The 13074-nt window shown below is 39.4% G+C and overlaps 1 protein-coding gene across 2 annotated transcripts in view; it reads left to right on the top strand.

Annotated features, from left to right (window-relative positions):
- The first annotated feature begins 10094 nt into the window (after positions 1 to 10094).
- mgrn1b (mahogunin, ring finger 1b) overlaps positions 10095 to 13074 on the top strand; it is a 6621-nt gene continuing 3641 nt past the window's right edge. The window contains exons 1-6 of one of the 2 annotated variants that reach the window (XM_020610556.1): positions 10095 to 10579; positions 11348 to 11466; positions 11604 to 11692; positions 11782 to 11928; positions 12605 to 12722; positions 12949 to 13015. In XM_020610556.1, coding sequence (XP_020466212.1) covers positions 10492 to 10579; positions 11348 to 11466; positions 11604 to 11692; positions 11782 to 11928; positions 12605 to 12722; positions 12949 to 13015 — 628 coding nt within the window. In that variant the 5' untranslated portion in view covers positions 10095 to 10491. The remainder of the gene's footprint in view (positions 10580 to 11347; positions 11467 to 11603; positions 11693 to 11781; positions 11929 to 12604; positions 12723 to 12948; positions 13016 to 13074) is intronic. The other variant, XM_020610555.1, reaches the window with a different exon arrangement.

The raw sequence follows: 13074 nt of genomic DNA, 5'->3' as shown, positions 1-13074 counted from the left end.
ACATGTATTATGTACTATATTAAAATAAAGACCCTTCAGGCCTCTTTGAACTATCAAAAATCACAATGACATAAAAAAGCTTAACTGCAACCCTATCACCTCATAAAACACTGATGCCAGGCAAGTCCAGGAAAACCCATGACTTCTGGTAGCTTGTGCACTCCTGCCCCCTGGTGGCCTAAGCTGAGTACTTGCACAAATCAAAAAAATGACAATGTCATCACCAGAGTGCTTTTCAAATGTTTTTAAGGCTTTAGAAAACGGCTGCCTGGAGTGAGACATGAAAAATATGCTTTTTAACCCACCCCTAGGTATCCAATTGTTCATAATCATTTGAAATGCAAACTTTTTTACCCAACCTCCCTCACATCTGACAGCTAACAGATTTTAGTTCTGTGTTTTATTTTTTCCAAGTAAAAAAGGTGGCTAGTCATATTTCCATTATTTCTGCTCATTCTGAAGCAGCAGCTCTGAGTCTTCAGGTAAATCCAGACAGGACAGTGAAGCGGTTAGAAGACACGGTGTATCTTCGCTGGATCTTGGCACCATTAGAATGAGGCCGAGACTCAGACATGCTCTTGGAACGGACGAGACGCTTTGTCTCCGACGTGGAAGCTGAAGAAGGAGCGGGCAAAACAGTGTCATCATTTCCTACAAGGACAGGACTGCTGTGGTCCTGACTGCTTCTTTGGACTGTGGGGCTTAAGGCTGATATTTGCTGCACTTGGTGCTCATGTGATAACTGTAGGCTGGTCATGCTGCAGGGCAAGAGCATATATGTAGATCTCAGGTGGTTCAGTTCTCCTTCCAGTTGATGGATGTGTCACTCTGTTTCACCAAGGTTTGACGCCAATTCCTCAATTTTTGGAGAATGGGAACAAATGACATTATGTTTTTAAGACTATGATTTACCAAAGCTGTAACATTTAGAAGGAAATTTGCCCAGGAATACTCCACACAGAAAGGTCACCACAACAGCAATGGTGATATCTGCAGTGCAGGACCTCATGCAGTCAGCTGAGATGATGATAAAGATGACATACGAGCATTATGTTGTTTCAGAAATACTGGGCCATCTGGACAATTTCAACATTATTTGGAGCTACTTTCTGTCAAGCTGTCTGCTTTTTCAGTTCAGTTTAACCAAACTAAGACATTTACAGCAGTCATTATTGTTAACAACAGTCACTGTACACATCACTGGAGTCTCCTCCATAAATCCACCTATAACAAAAAGGTCAGATTCTGAGAATGAAATGGGAAAAAGTTGAGAAGAAAAATGGGGAAATCAATCACATCTGTCTGACAGTCAAATACTAAATGCTCTTGAATTATCTTGGCCAGTATACTCTCAATATTTACCTACAAATTACTGAAGTAAGATGTAAAATCTTCAGTGCTTCACCAACTCATTTCTTAAAGATATTTGAAACCTTGTTTTCTCATCTGATTCTGATAAACACAACTAGGGTCAAACTGGACAAAAATGACCATCTTCTAATAATAAAAACAAGAACAGTGCTAAAACAAGTTTGAGTTTTTAATCCAGATACAGATCATAGCATATGGACTACTGTTAGGGTGATTTTCATTTTTAGATAGAAATGAATATAATTAGTTAGGGTTTTCATTATATAGCATACATAAGTTTACATATTTTAATATCACAGTTGTGTTTACGTTATGTAGTTACATATCACCCTATGTGTTCACTGAATCACTGGTCAGTATACTGTGTTAGCCAACTGGAGCACTGGTTAACATCAAGGGAGACTGGTTCACTAAAACACTGAAACTCATTAGATTTACAGCTTTAGCAAAGAGGGTCCACAGTTAATTTATTATCACCACCTGGCTGAAGAGGCCAGGGAATTTGGGGTCACTGGGACACCAAGGGTAATAAACAAGAGACTAGATCTAAAAGTCAGGAAGAGGAGGACAACTTCAAAGGCAGGGCAATATACAGACACACACACAGGCAGAACAGTTTTATTGGAACAGGAAAGCAATGTCTAAAATGTAGCAGTTCCTTGGAAACAAAGGAAGACATAAGTGTCTATGTAGAAATTAAGACAGTATAGGTATTCCTCCCTTTTTAGGACACTGTCCACGACCATTGGAGCAGAGAGGATGATTGGAGGATGGACGGATTGAAGGACCAATCTTGGGAGAGTTAAGTTTAAACCACAACTTCTCCCCAACAGTTTTGGACCAATCAGATAGTAACATCTTTTCATACAAATATTGTATACCGCCAAGTTGGAGTCAGTCTTTCCTGTTTATCCTAAACAGTGGAGATCCATGTGCACATGCTTATTTTGATACGTTAATGCATAATAAATTTCACTCTGTGAAATATCTTTATATTAGTCTTTTCTTTTCAATATAAAAGAACACGTCCAACACTACTGCTCTGTACAGTAATGGTTAAAGCATACAGGTGAACTGTTAAAGCTCCAGTGTACCCGGAATGTACATCTCTGTGTCCCTGGTCTCGTTTATCTGAGGCTAGTGAACTCTTCAGGTCACCCTGTGATGAAAACGCATCAGATTAAGTTTTCATCACAGATCTTTATGTCGAATTTAAAACTTAATTGAGCATTGAATTAAAATGAAACCTCTCTGTAGCAGCCGGGACAGTCACTCGCTTCGTGACTCTGAAACATCCTGTGGAATCTTGATCTCTCTTTGCATCTTCAGCACTGATGTTGTATCCCTGATTGTATCCACTGGAAAGTTGCCAGATGAAATTCCCACAGAGGGTCTGAGAGGAGAAAGTGAATGACTAGTGCTGTTTGTGTTTGTATAGCAGACAGCACAAATAAAGCTTAGGATGAATTGGACCTACTGTGAAATTTGACTGGGATGAATGGACCTTGGTGTTCTTCTCTCTGTACCCAATCTCTTTTAAGTTACCAGTGTTGTGGAGAATATGGTTCTCATCATTAATCAGCAAGACAAATGAATCCCCAGCTACCTTAGTGGGATAGTGCAAGAAACAGAGAGAGAAAGGAAGAGAGGTGAAAGAAGAAAGGAAGGGGTGTGGCACATAAATCAAGTCCACCTTGATTAACTGACCTTAGTCTAGAGGACATGACTAATCAGATCCATTAGGTTGGTATTCAGGATTAAATGTAAATGAAAAAAGAGCTTAAATCATTCAAAATGGTTAATTACATCCAGGCTAATGAAACTCTTTACATTTACTGGCACCAATTAGTAATGTTCACTTCAAATTACAATCATCTGCAGATTAGATAATTATCTCATAGAGGTTCTGCTTTTTGAGTGGTGCTGGTACGAGCTATCAGTCAGCTAAGGAATAAACAAAAGAAACATTCAATGGTGAATAAAGCATGTGGTCACATCTATAAATGCATTCCTCTCCGGTTGCAGTTTGATGCCAAATTATCCACACAATTTAGAGGAGAAACAATTAAAACCAGACTACATCATTTTCCTTCCATTTGTCACTCTCTTATCATATTTAATACTGCCAGTGTCAGTTAGATGTTTTTGCCACTGCAGTATGTCCCTTTAAATACAGCATTTGCTGTGTTAAGGGATCTGCTGCAGAAGAGACCTTCCCAATCTGGCCACAAGAAGGCACCGCTGTTTCACCACTCTTTTGTAATAAGTCACAGATGGAGAGGCACTTTAGATGGAGGTCTAACAAACAGAAATGGGGTTGCAACTTTTGAAGAACATTTGCATTCTTCACAGATGAGACTGTAGTACAGAACAGAAAGTCAGGTTTTACACACAATGTCCAAAATCTACAAACCTTTTTTTCCCTCAGATAAAACACACACACAAAAACTTGTTCTGTGTATCCCCTAGTAGTCCAATCTAGCAACAACAGTTTTTTAAAAGAGGAAACCTAATTAAAACTTGTATTATCATAGGTGTGGCCACTGGTGTAATAAGTTAGGCTAGACTGTAATCATCACATCATCAGGTTAATTGCTCAGACCTCCCAGTGCAACATTGCTGGAGGAATGTTTTACTAAAAGCCCAGTTTAGGCAGATGTTTTTACTTAAACTGAAATTTTAGGAGTGTTCAGAATCAGATTCAGCTTTAATGGCCAGGTGTGCTGGACACGAGGAATTTGACTCTGGTACAGCGGCTCTCAATGTGCATGTACATATCCCCATGCAAGGCAACAGCAAGGGGCAAGTAAACAACATACCAACATAAGGCTGTGTAGTATAACAAAATAAACAGTATAAACAAACAATAACCAATGCAGTCAGACAAAGGAATGTTCACTGGGAGACGAGATAAAAATAGAATAAAAATGGAGTACTTAAAAATAAAAATGGAGACCTGTATAATCTGTACAATGTATATTTAGCAGTATTGGTAAATGGAATGTATTTTATATAGCGCTTTCTCACAGTGTGTTGCACTGGCCAAAGTGCTTTACAGAAGATCATACACCATTCACCCATTCACACACAACATTCACACACCGATGACGAGAGGCTGCCATGCACCGGCGCTAGTCAAGCCACCGGGAGCAATTCAGGGTTCAGTGTCTTGCTCAGGGACATTTAGGCATGCGGGGAGACCGGGAGTCGAACCACCAACTTGCTGGTCAGGAGACGACTGCCACCCCCAATATTGCACTTAGGGTTATTGCCCAGTCATATTGTTGTGGGTTAAGAAACTGTCCTTGTGCCTGGTTGTCTTGGCACACAGTGACCTGTAACGCCGTCCAGAGGGGAGGAGTTCAAACAGATTGTGTCTCAGGTGTGAGTGTTGCTTTTCATTTTAGCTTTGGGATACATGTAATTTGGCTAACCTGTTGTTATGTTTAAAACTAGTCACGTCATATCACTGCTTGTGCTTTTTACTTGGGATATTCAATGTGGCTGTGTTCCCAGATCTCAACAGTTGCTCTCACTTGCTACAGTTTAAGTGATTTCAAAGCTTTTACTCAATCTTGGTGCTTTAACCATGTCACCTCAAGCACTGACCCACAGAGCAATAGACTGGCTCAGAGAACAGCTAGGTCTGCACTGGAAAATGCCATAGCTAAAGAAAGAGCCCTTACCTAACCCAAATGCAGTAGTAGAGCACACATGTTGTTAGACAAACCAACTTCTTCATGAGGTGAAGATCCATCGTTACAACCCACAGGCGGACAACAAACATCAGGCAGCTCTAGAATCAACATATACATTAGTGTCTTTAAACCAGCTGCTATCTTTCAAGCAACCTTACATGCTCAGGACTGATCTGATTGCATAGCAAGGGCAGGTAGGTTATTTTTGCAAGCCCTCACAGATGGCCTAATTTCCTGACTATGTATCATTTTCTGGAATCACAACCCATTGGGTTGGGTTGCCATTATCATGACAGTTTATGGGTCTGCTCTTTCTTGTCCCCTACAACCTCACAATCAATAAATCATTCATAAACTGTATTAACCATACTGATATCTCCAGTAGTTTATGTGACTGGTACGCAGTTCATTACTTAAAGCCAGTTAAATCTGGCTTGACTTGTATCGCTGCAGCCTGTAAACAACTGCTTGGAACTGCTCATAAGGTTTGGCTCCAGTGCCGTCGGACTAGTGGCCTAGATCTTTTGTTTCTGTATTGTCTGTGGTGAAGTAGAGGGAGTCTTACTTGCTTCCAGCTACTCCACAATCAGATGTAAGGTTAAAAACATACAACATTTATTAAGGTCTGATGATTCACAGCTTAGCAGGTTACCAACCAAGATTTGGGCATTTTGTAAGTAAATAAAAAGGTGGAGTCCATTCTGCTTGTACAGGCAAGTGAACCTACAAGCTTGGTAAAACAAAACACTGTGCGTCCACTTGACTGTGTCGTCCATGTTTTATTAACACCAAAGGCCTAACACCACACCTGCCCACACCGCCAAGGACAGGATTTTAAAGGATGCTTCTGTTTTATTACAATTATTTTTGCCGTTTTGGCCATTTCTTGTATCAGCAATAATTACCTTTTTCTCATTAACTTAATGTTGAAATCTGGATCTGTGGAAACAAAATGTCTGAGGGAGAAAGAAGCAAGCAGTAAGACTTTGACCTTTGAGATGATCAGACATGTTTTAAAAAGACCTCCCGGTTAGTCAAAGCTATTTCAAAGAGAAAGCCATGTTAAAATTTTAGGAAAATCTATCTTAAATTTTGGCCCTTTATTCTGCATATTTGTCTGATCATCTCATTGCTCATGATTCCGGCTATGTTTGACTTTGTTATAGTAATGTCCCAGATTTCAGTTTAGTCAGTATAAAATTATTTAATTTGGTAGACAGGTCAGGGTAGGATGTTTACATTTTCTTTTCATTATAGAATAGCAATAAGGTGCCAGTTAAAAAAATTAAAAGGAGGCTACTTTGAGTAAGAACATTATTTATGTAAGCTGTTGTAGAGGAGGTTGGAGTGCAGTGGTTGTCAATTATGAAAATTAATGGAAGAAAAGTAACAATCCAAGGAGACCTCTTTGACCGTTTTTTGGTGGAAACACCTATCTGGAGAAATCTAGTGATGTGAGACTGGAGTGGTCACTCAGAAAATTCTTTAAAAAAAAATCATCTAGAGCAGTCTTACCATGTCCCTGGTCACCAGCCATGTGTTAGAGCACCACTGATCATCTTTCTATCTACTCAAGTAGCATCTGTGTTTTTATGTTTTCACATGTGGAAGTGCACTTCCTTATTTGTTCTGGAATATTGCCTTCATTATCAAACTCTACTGAGACAGGATGTGAATAAATCTTATAAATTAGGTTTGAAGTGTCTTGCTACTTCCTTTTTTTTCAGAACTTGACAAGGTTAATCTGAATGTGTGAGCCATGTTCTTCCCCATACTCGAGTAAATTTCAAAGGCCTGATTTTCATATGCCAATCTTGAAAAAGAGTGAAAATGATATATAATGTGAATTTTACTGCTTAGGTTTGTTTAAATGGCCATAGGCTGGAGGATTTGCATAATTAGGTACAGTGTGCGTAGGGTCACATTTTAATCTTTTGTATCATCTATGCAGAAGGTTATTATCCAGTGTGTGACACTGTCCTTCATCCTCTCCACCTCAGGTACTTATTTCACACATGAAGCCAAAGGAGCAGACGATGCAGCAGATGCAGACACAGCCAGCAGGGGAGTGACTGGTGAACAGTGTATAAGTATGGAGGAGACTAATGAGGTGCAGCTGGTGAGTAATCAGGGAAGCAGGGCAGGTGTGTTGAATAGTGTAATCAGTGCAAGGGCTAGGCTAGTGTGAGGAAAGAGAAGAGAGGAAGGTGGAGCTGGGCAAACCTGACAGTTTGGAGTGGTTTGCTACTTCCTTTTTTTCAGAGCTTGACAAGTTTAATCTGAATGTGTGAGCCATGTTCTTCCCCACACTCGAGAACATTTCAAAGCCCCAATTTTCATTTGCGAATCTTGAAAAAGAGTGAAATTTATGTATAATGAGTATTTTACAGCTTAGGTTTGTTTAAATGGCCGCAGGTTGGAGAATTTGCATAATTAGGTACTGTGTGCGTAGGGTCACATTTTAATCTTTTGTATCATCTATGCAGAAGGTTATTATCCAGTCCGTGACACCTTTCTTCATCCTCTCCACCTCAGGTACTTATTTCACACATGAAGCCAAAGGAGCAGACGATGGAGCAGATACAGACACAGCCATCATCAACGCAGAGGGTGGCCACACCAACTTGGACGAAAAGACTACATCTAATCAAAACAGGACCCCTCACTCTTGTGTTCTCTTTGGGACACCAAGCTGCTTTTGGGGCTGGGGAAGGGGTAGAGGGGGGTTAATGGAGGGATTAGAGTTATTTCAGGATCAGTTTTAGTTTGAGTTCTTGACCTGTCATTTTGATAACCTAAAGTTATTATTAATTTGTACCTTCATGGTACAAAGGAGCAGCTTTTTTAGCCCACCCTATGCAATAGGAAAGTGAGTAAGAGGGGGTGGGGGAAGGTGGAGAGAACAGGACTCACATGGCTTTTTTTTTTAAACCTAATACTGTATAATGTATACATTACAGTTGCCTTTTTGAGCTTTTATATCATTTGGATACCATTACATTATACATTTAACAGTTACTTCTAAAGTGAGGTCAGGACACTGAACAATATCAATATCCAGTTCTTAGCAATCATTTCATGTGGACTGGGCCTTCAGCCCCCACCATCCATTAGCTGTAGTACCTCACTAAAACCTCTTCTGCATCGAGGGATTTGCTGAGTGAGCCCCAGAAAACGGAGCGAGCGGGCCACAATTTCTTAACAAATAACAGAAATGGAGATAGAAACACCATGGATAACATTGGCTACCGCCCACCCCTACAACCTGCATTACCCAACTAGCAAGAATAAAAGAGGGAGGGTGTGGGGAGCATCAAAGTGCTACCTGTCAAACTCAACAAAACAGTACCTGATAGATCTAATAGGTTATTTCGACTTAGGATTTTCTTTTTTAGTGCTGGGCAGATTCAATTAAACTGAGGAGGAATCCTTCTGACATCCAATTCATTTGTCAGGCTGCTAAAGCGGTGCTTCACCACACTTTCCTGTTATGATGTTAATGTGGACTTTAGCTTTAGGGGAAGCAGGAAAGTGTACGTGTGTGGTGTGGGTGGCCTGGACAACTGCAAAGAATCATTCTATGGTGTCTATATTAAATGTTCATCTTTTAAATAAGAGGGAGGAGAAACGAGAGCATCAAAGTCTCCATAGCACATCAGTCTTTTCATCATACCATATGTTACTTCATGTCATAATTAGACCATACTTTGTGTGATCTGATGAAACCATACTTCTCATTCTTTGATTTAAATTAACACATTTTGTTCTTTGAATTACATGTATGTTATTTTAAAAAGTGTACAAATAAAACTTTTTTATTTTGAAAGTATGTAACAGAAGTGTTGACTATATTCTCAATATCTAGAATATTTAGCAGGTAAGACTACATTTATTACCAATATTGATGCTCCTATTCATCGTAATTAATGGTACAAACTGATATACATAACTATTATTTGGATATAAACACTGTATATTAGCCTGTTGCAGTTTCTACCTATGAAGGCAGCAAACACCCATGGTAGACTTTAATAATGGACTGTATACAAAACTGATTTATTAACAGGTTTCCGGTGTGGCGAAACCCCTTGAGGCAAATTTTAGATTTGTGATATTCGGCTATATAAATACAATTTGACTTGTCTACCCTTTGCCAGAAGATTCTAGATTGAGATGCCGCTTGACCTGCGAATTTAAAATCATGGGCGTTCACTGCCCTCTTGTGGCCACAGTTAGGAACGACACTACATAAAATTGGTAAATGTACGAGAATGACACAGAACGCAAACATGAGACCATACTAATACTTTCGAAAAATGCTTTCAAAATAAAAACACACACAATATTAAAAACGAAAAGAAATGGCCACAGCATGTACGGCTCCAAATTATTCAGTTGAAATAATTACTTTTCAAAGAATGAAAAACTGTGTATGAATAAAGAGGCCTGCATTATGCACAGCTTTCTAATAGCTTTGTTTTATTATCCATCTATCTGTCAGTCAGATTTGTTATGCCTGCCCTGATACCGTATAAAACATGACATTCAAGTAAGTGTATTTACAATTATAGTGTTGAATGCAATCTGGCTGTTTAACAGTGTTAATAATATAAGGTATAATAACCTAATAATATAACTTAACATATATATCTACTGCTTATTGTCGGTGTTAGTATAGTAATAACAACAGTAAAAGATTTATAGCGCTGCATTAAAAGCAGTTTGATGTGACTATTACTTTACCAATAGACATTATGATTGATGATGACCTATATACATTTAATATACAGTTACGCTCATGAGTCCTCGTTGCCATCTAGTGGTCGCACTGAGACACTGCAACACTAAATCAATGGTTTCAATCAGCATTTTGAATTCAAAACGTGAAACATATTTCTTTTAGTATGATTGCTATAAATAACAATAGCGGTTTTCTCGTGTCGAAACACGAGACGATCGTTGAACAAATTGTATTTAATTGTTGCGCTGTAGGTGGGGCGGTGTGGTAGAATCATCTACTGTACTTTGTCCCTCAAAGTTAACATTACACAACTTGCTTTATTCGCCCTGACGCTGACACCTTTCGCTCCGCTTCACCACCGGGCGGTCCCGTTACTATCAGCGAACACCCTGACATTGTGGAACGCTTGGAGACAGCCAATCAGGTAGACTCCCTGCTACGTTAGCGCAGCTTTGGCACAACAGCAGCTCGTCGCTATTTGTTTCCTGTTAGCATTAGCATTCGTAGCAGAGCCACAGATAAACAGAACGTGTAAAATGATAAATTAACGAAAGCGTTTATTTTTTGGTTGACGTTACCCTTGTTTTGGCAATAGTGTACGCCGAAAGCAAAGCTATTCTGCGGCTGTCGCGCCGTTAGCTGCCAAGTTGCTAGCTAACATCGACAATCCAGCAGAGAAAGATGGGATCAATCCTGAGTCGCAGAATCGCTGGCGTGGAGGATATCGATATCCAGGCCAACTCGGCCTATCGATTCCCACCCAAATCTGGTGAGTGATCGGCAGTGTCTGTTGGCTGTATATAGATTCCAACATAACGTTAGACATGGATCTTGTAAAGCAAGAACAAATACCGAGAAACAGAGCGCTCCCCAACCAATCAGGAATTAACGTTTATCCTGTCTGTTTTCCTGGTGATTCTTATCATGTCTTAAATGTTATGCGAGTTAGATAACGATGTGAAACATGTATACGCGTAACGTGCCACACGTTGCTCAGAAAATGTGTTGTTCATTGTACTCTTACTGTATAACGTTACTGCCTGCGGATTGTCAGATTAAATCAGGTTGGTTTATTATTATGTTTTTACAGCATCATGATGGTCATAATGTACAACATGAACACTGTTTTATCACCATTAAATTAATGTCACAAGAACTGAGGGACAAATCAAGCTGGTAGCCAGAGACATGATGACAAATAGTTTTCAGTTGTCAAAACAAAGCTTTAAAGCAAATTTTCATGTTAGTGTACAGTTTCTTAAGCACTTAAGATAAATACGTCTTAAGGTTTCTTTTAACTTACTTTGTTAAGATATTTTAAGGCCCTATAAACAGTGTGTGGGTGTAGGTATGTGAATGTGAGGTCAGGGAGCCCATAAAACCATCTGCCATTTTATTGTCAACTGGTTTTCAGCTCGTTGTGTGTCCTGCATATCAGTGTACACATATGAAGACTACTATGCTGATAAAGGAAATGAGGAATGCCACTATATTACAGTACATCTCCTTTATCATTTATTTTTTCTGTCATGGTCAGGAAATTATTTTGCAAGCCACTTCTTCATGGGAGGTGAGAAATTTGACACACCCCATCCAGAGGGATACCTTTTTGGAGAAAACATGGACCTGAATTTTCTTGGAAATAGGCCAGTGCAGGTGAAAGACCGTGTTTCTTTAACTCCCTTGTCTGAGAATTGCATCACTATAAAACTACTATGACTACTGTGATAAAATCCTGTTAATAATTTCAAATCAAATTACATTGTTTGTGATTGCTGGTGTTATTTTCCTAGTTTCCATATGTGACGCCTGCACCTCATGAGCCTGTGAAAACACTGAGGAGTTTGGTCAACATTAGAAAGGACTCTTTGCGTTTGGTCAGGTAAAAATAGCGAGGCAATTTTGAATTACAGTTAAGGGGAAGCATTGTTTATATGATGAACTAATGCTTGTCAGTCTGCCTGATTCTAGGTATAAAGATGACTCTGACATGCCAGTAGAGGAAGGTGGAAAACCAAAGGTTCAGTATGGTGTGGAGTTTACCTTTGATGCTGATGCTCGAGTGGCCATCACCCTCTATTGCCAGGCATTTGAAGAATTCTCCAATGGAATGGCAGTGTACGGATATCATCTCTAAATTCCTTTTTAATGGGACTGAATCTAGACATTTATAGTGCAAAGTGAACAAGTACTTAAAAATGAGATCATCAGAATGTTACCTGGGAGCTTTATCTCATATAAATACTTTTATGAATTCTGTCTGAATTAATCATAGGGCACATCTGTCAGTATAAATGGTTCAGTTAACATTTTAACCATATCAACAGATCAATTTAACAGACATCACAGCTTCAGTTCCATGTAAAACACTGGCTGAGACATTTAAACTCTGTTTTATGGGTAGTGAGATTCAAGCCTTAGAGCACAAAGACTAGAATAGATACGGCAGGTCCTTAGCAACCACCGGTCACCATGGATACTGCAGATAAGCCTTAGAAGAAGATGAAAGTAATAGTTAGAACTGAAGCTATTGTGTTGCACTGAGATAGACCCTTCATTTTTCTGGAATCAGAGATATCAGATATTGTGGTGGCTGCCCTGTGCCTTTCATTTCTCTTGTCATTTTCTCTACGGATACCAGTGAATGTACTGATTACGTGAAGGAGATAGCTACATTAGACTTTCTACACCAAATGTTCTACACCTTTTCCTCTTGTCAGAAAACCAGAGTGCACTGATACTGTTCCATCTTCCTGCACACTGACCATTTTCCTTTGTGAAATGTTGCATACAGATACAGCCCAAAGGATCCATCAATGGTCTCTGAAACTGTGCATTACAAACGAGGTGTGAGCCAACAGTTCTCCATGCCATCTTTTAAAATAGATTTCAGTGAGTGGAAAGACGAAGATGTAAGTAACTGCAGCAGTTCATTTGTTAGTGGATCAAAAATGAATTCTCTCCACTGATGTTGCCTCATGTCTTTGAACATCGCTGCTTACATGTACACACAGCACTTTGCCAGAGGTCTACATCAGTGCATCAACACAGCTTTTGACTTACTACAGACATTTATACGCCTTTGTTTGTTTTTTTTAAACATTAAACAATAAAATATATGTATGTTTTCCATTAAAGCTGAACTTTGACCTTGACCGAGGAGTGTTTCCCATGGTTATCCAGGCTGTGGTTGATGAAGGGGATGGTAGGTCAACAGTTATAACAAGATATGTTTTCTGAGAGTAGCTGTACAAACAGAAAAGG

Source organism: Monopterus albus, unplaced genomic scaffold (genome assembly GCF_001952655.1).
Source record: "Monopterus albus unplaced genomic scaffold, M_albus_1.0 scaffold105.1, whole genome shotgun sequence".
In the NCBI taxonomy this organism is placed as follows: domain Eukaryota; kingdom Metazoa; phylum Chordata; class Actinopteri; order Synbranchiformes; family Synbranchidae; genus Monopterus; species Monopterus albus.
The sequence above is the reverse complement of the archived record's forward strand: the minus strand, read 5'-3'. Positions and strand labels throughout refer to the sequence as shown.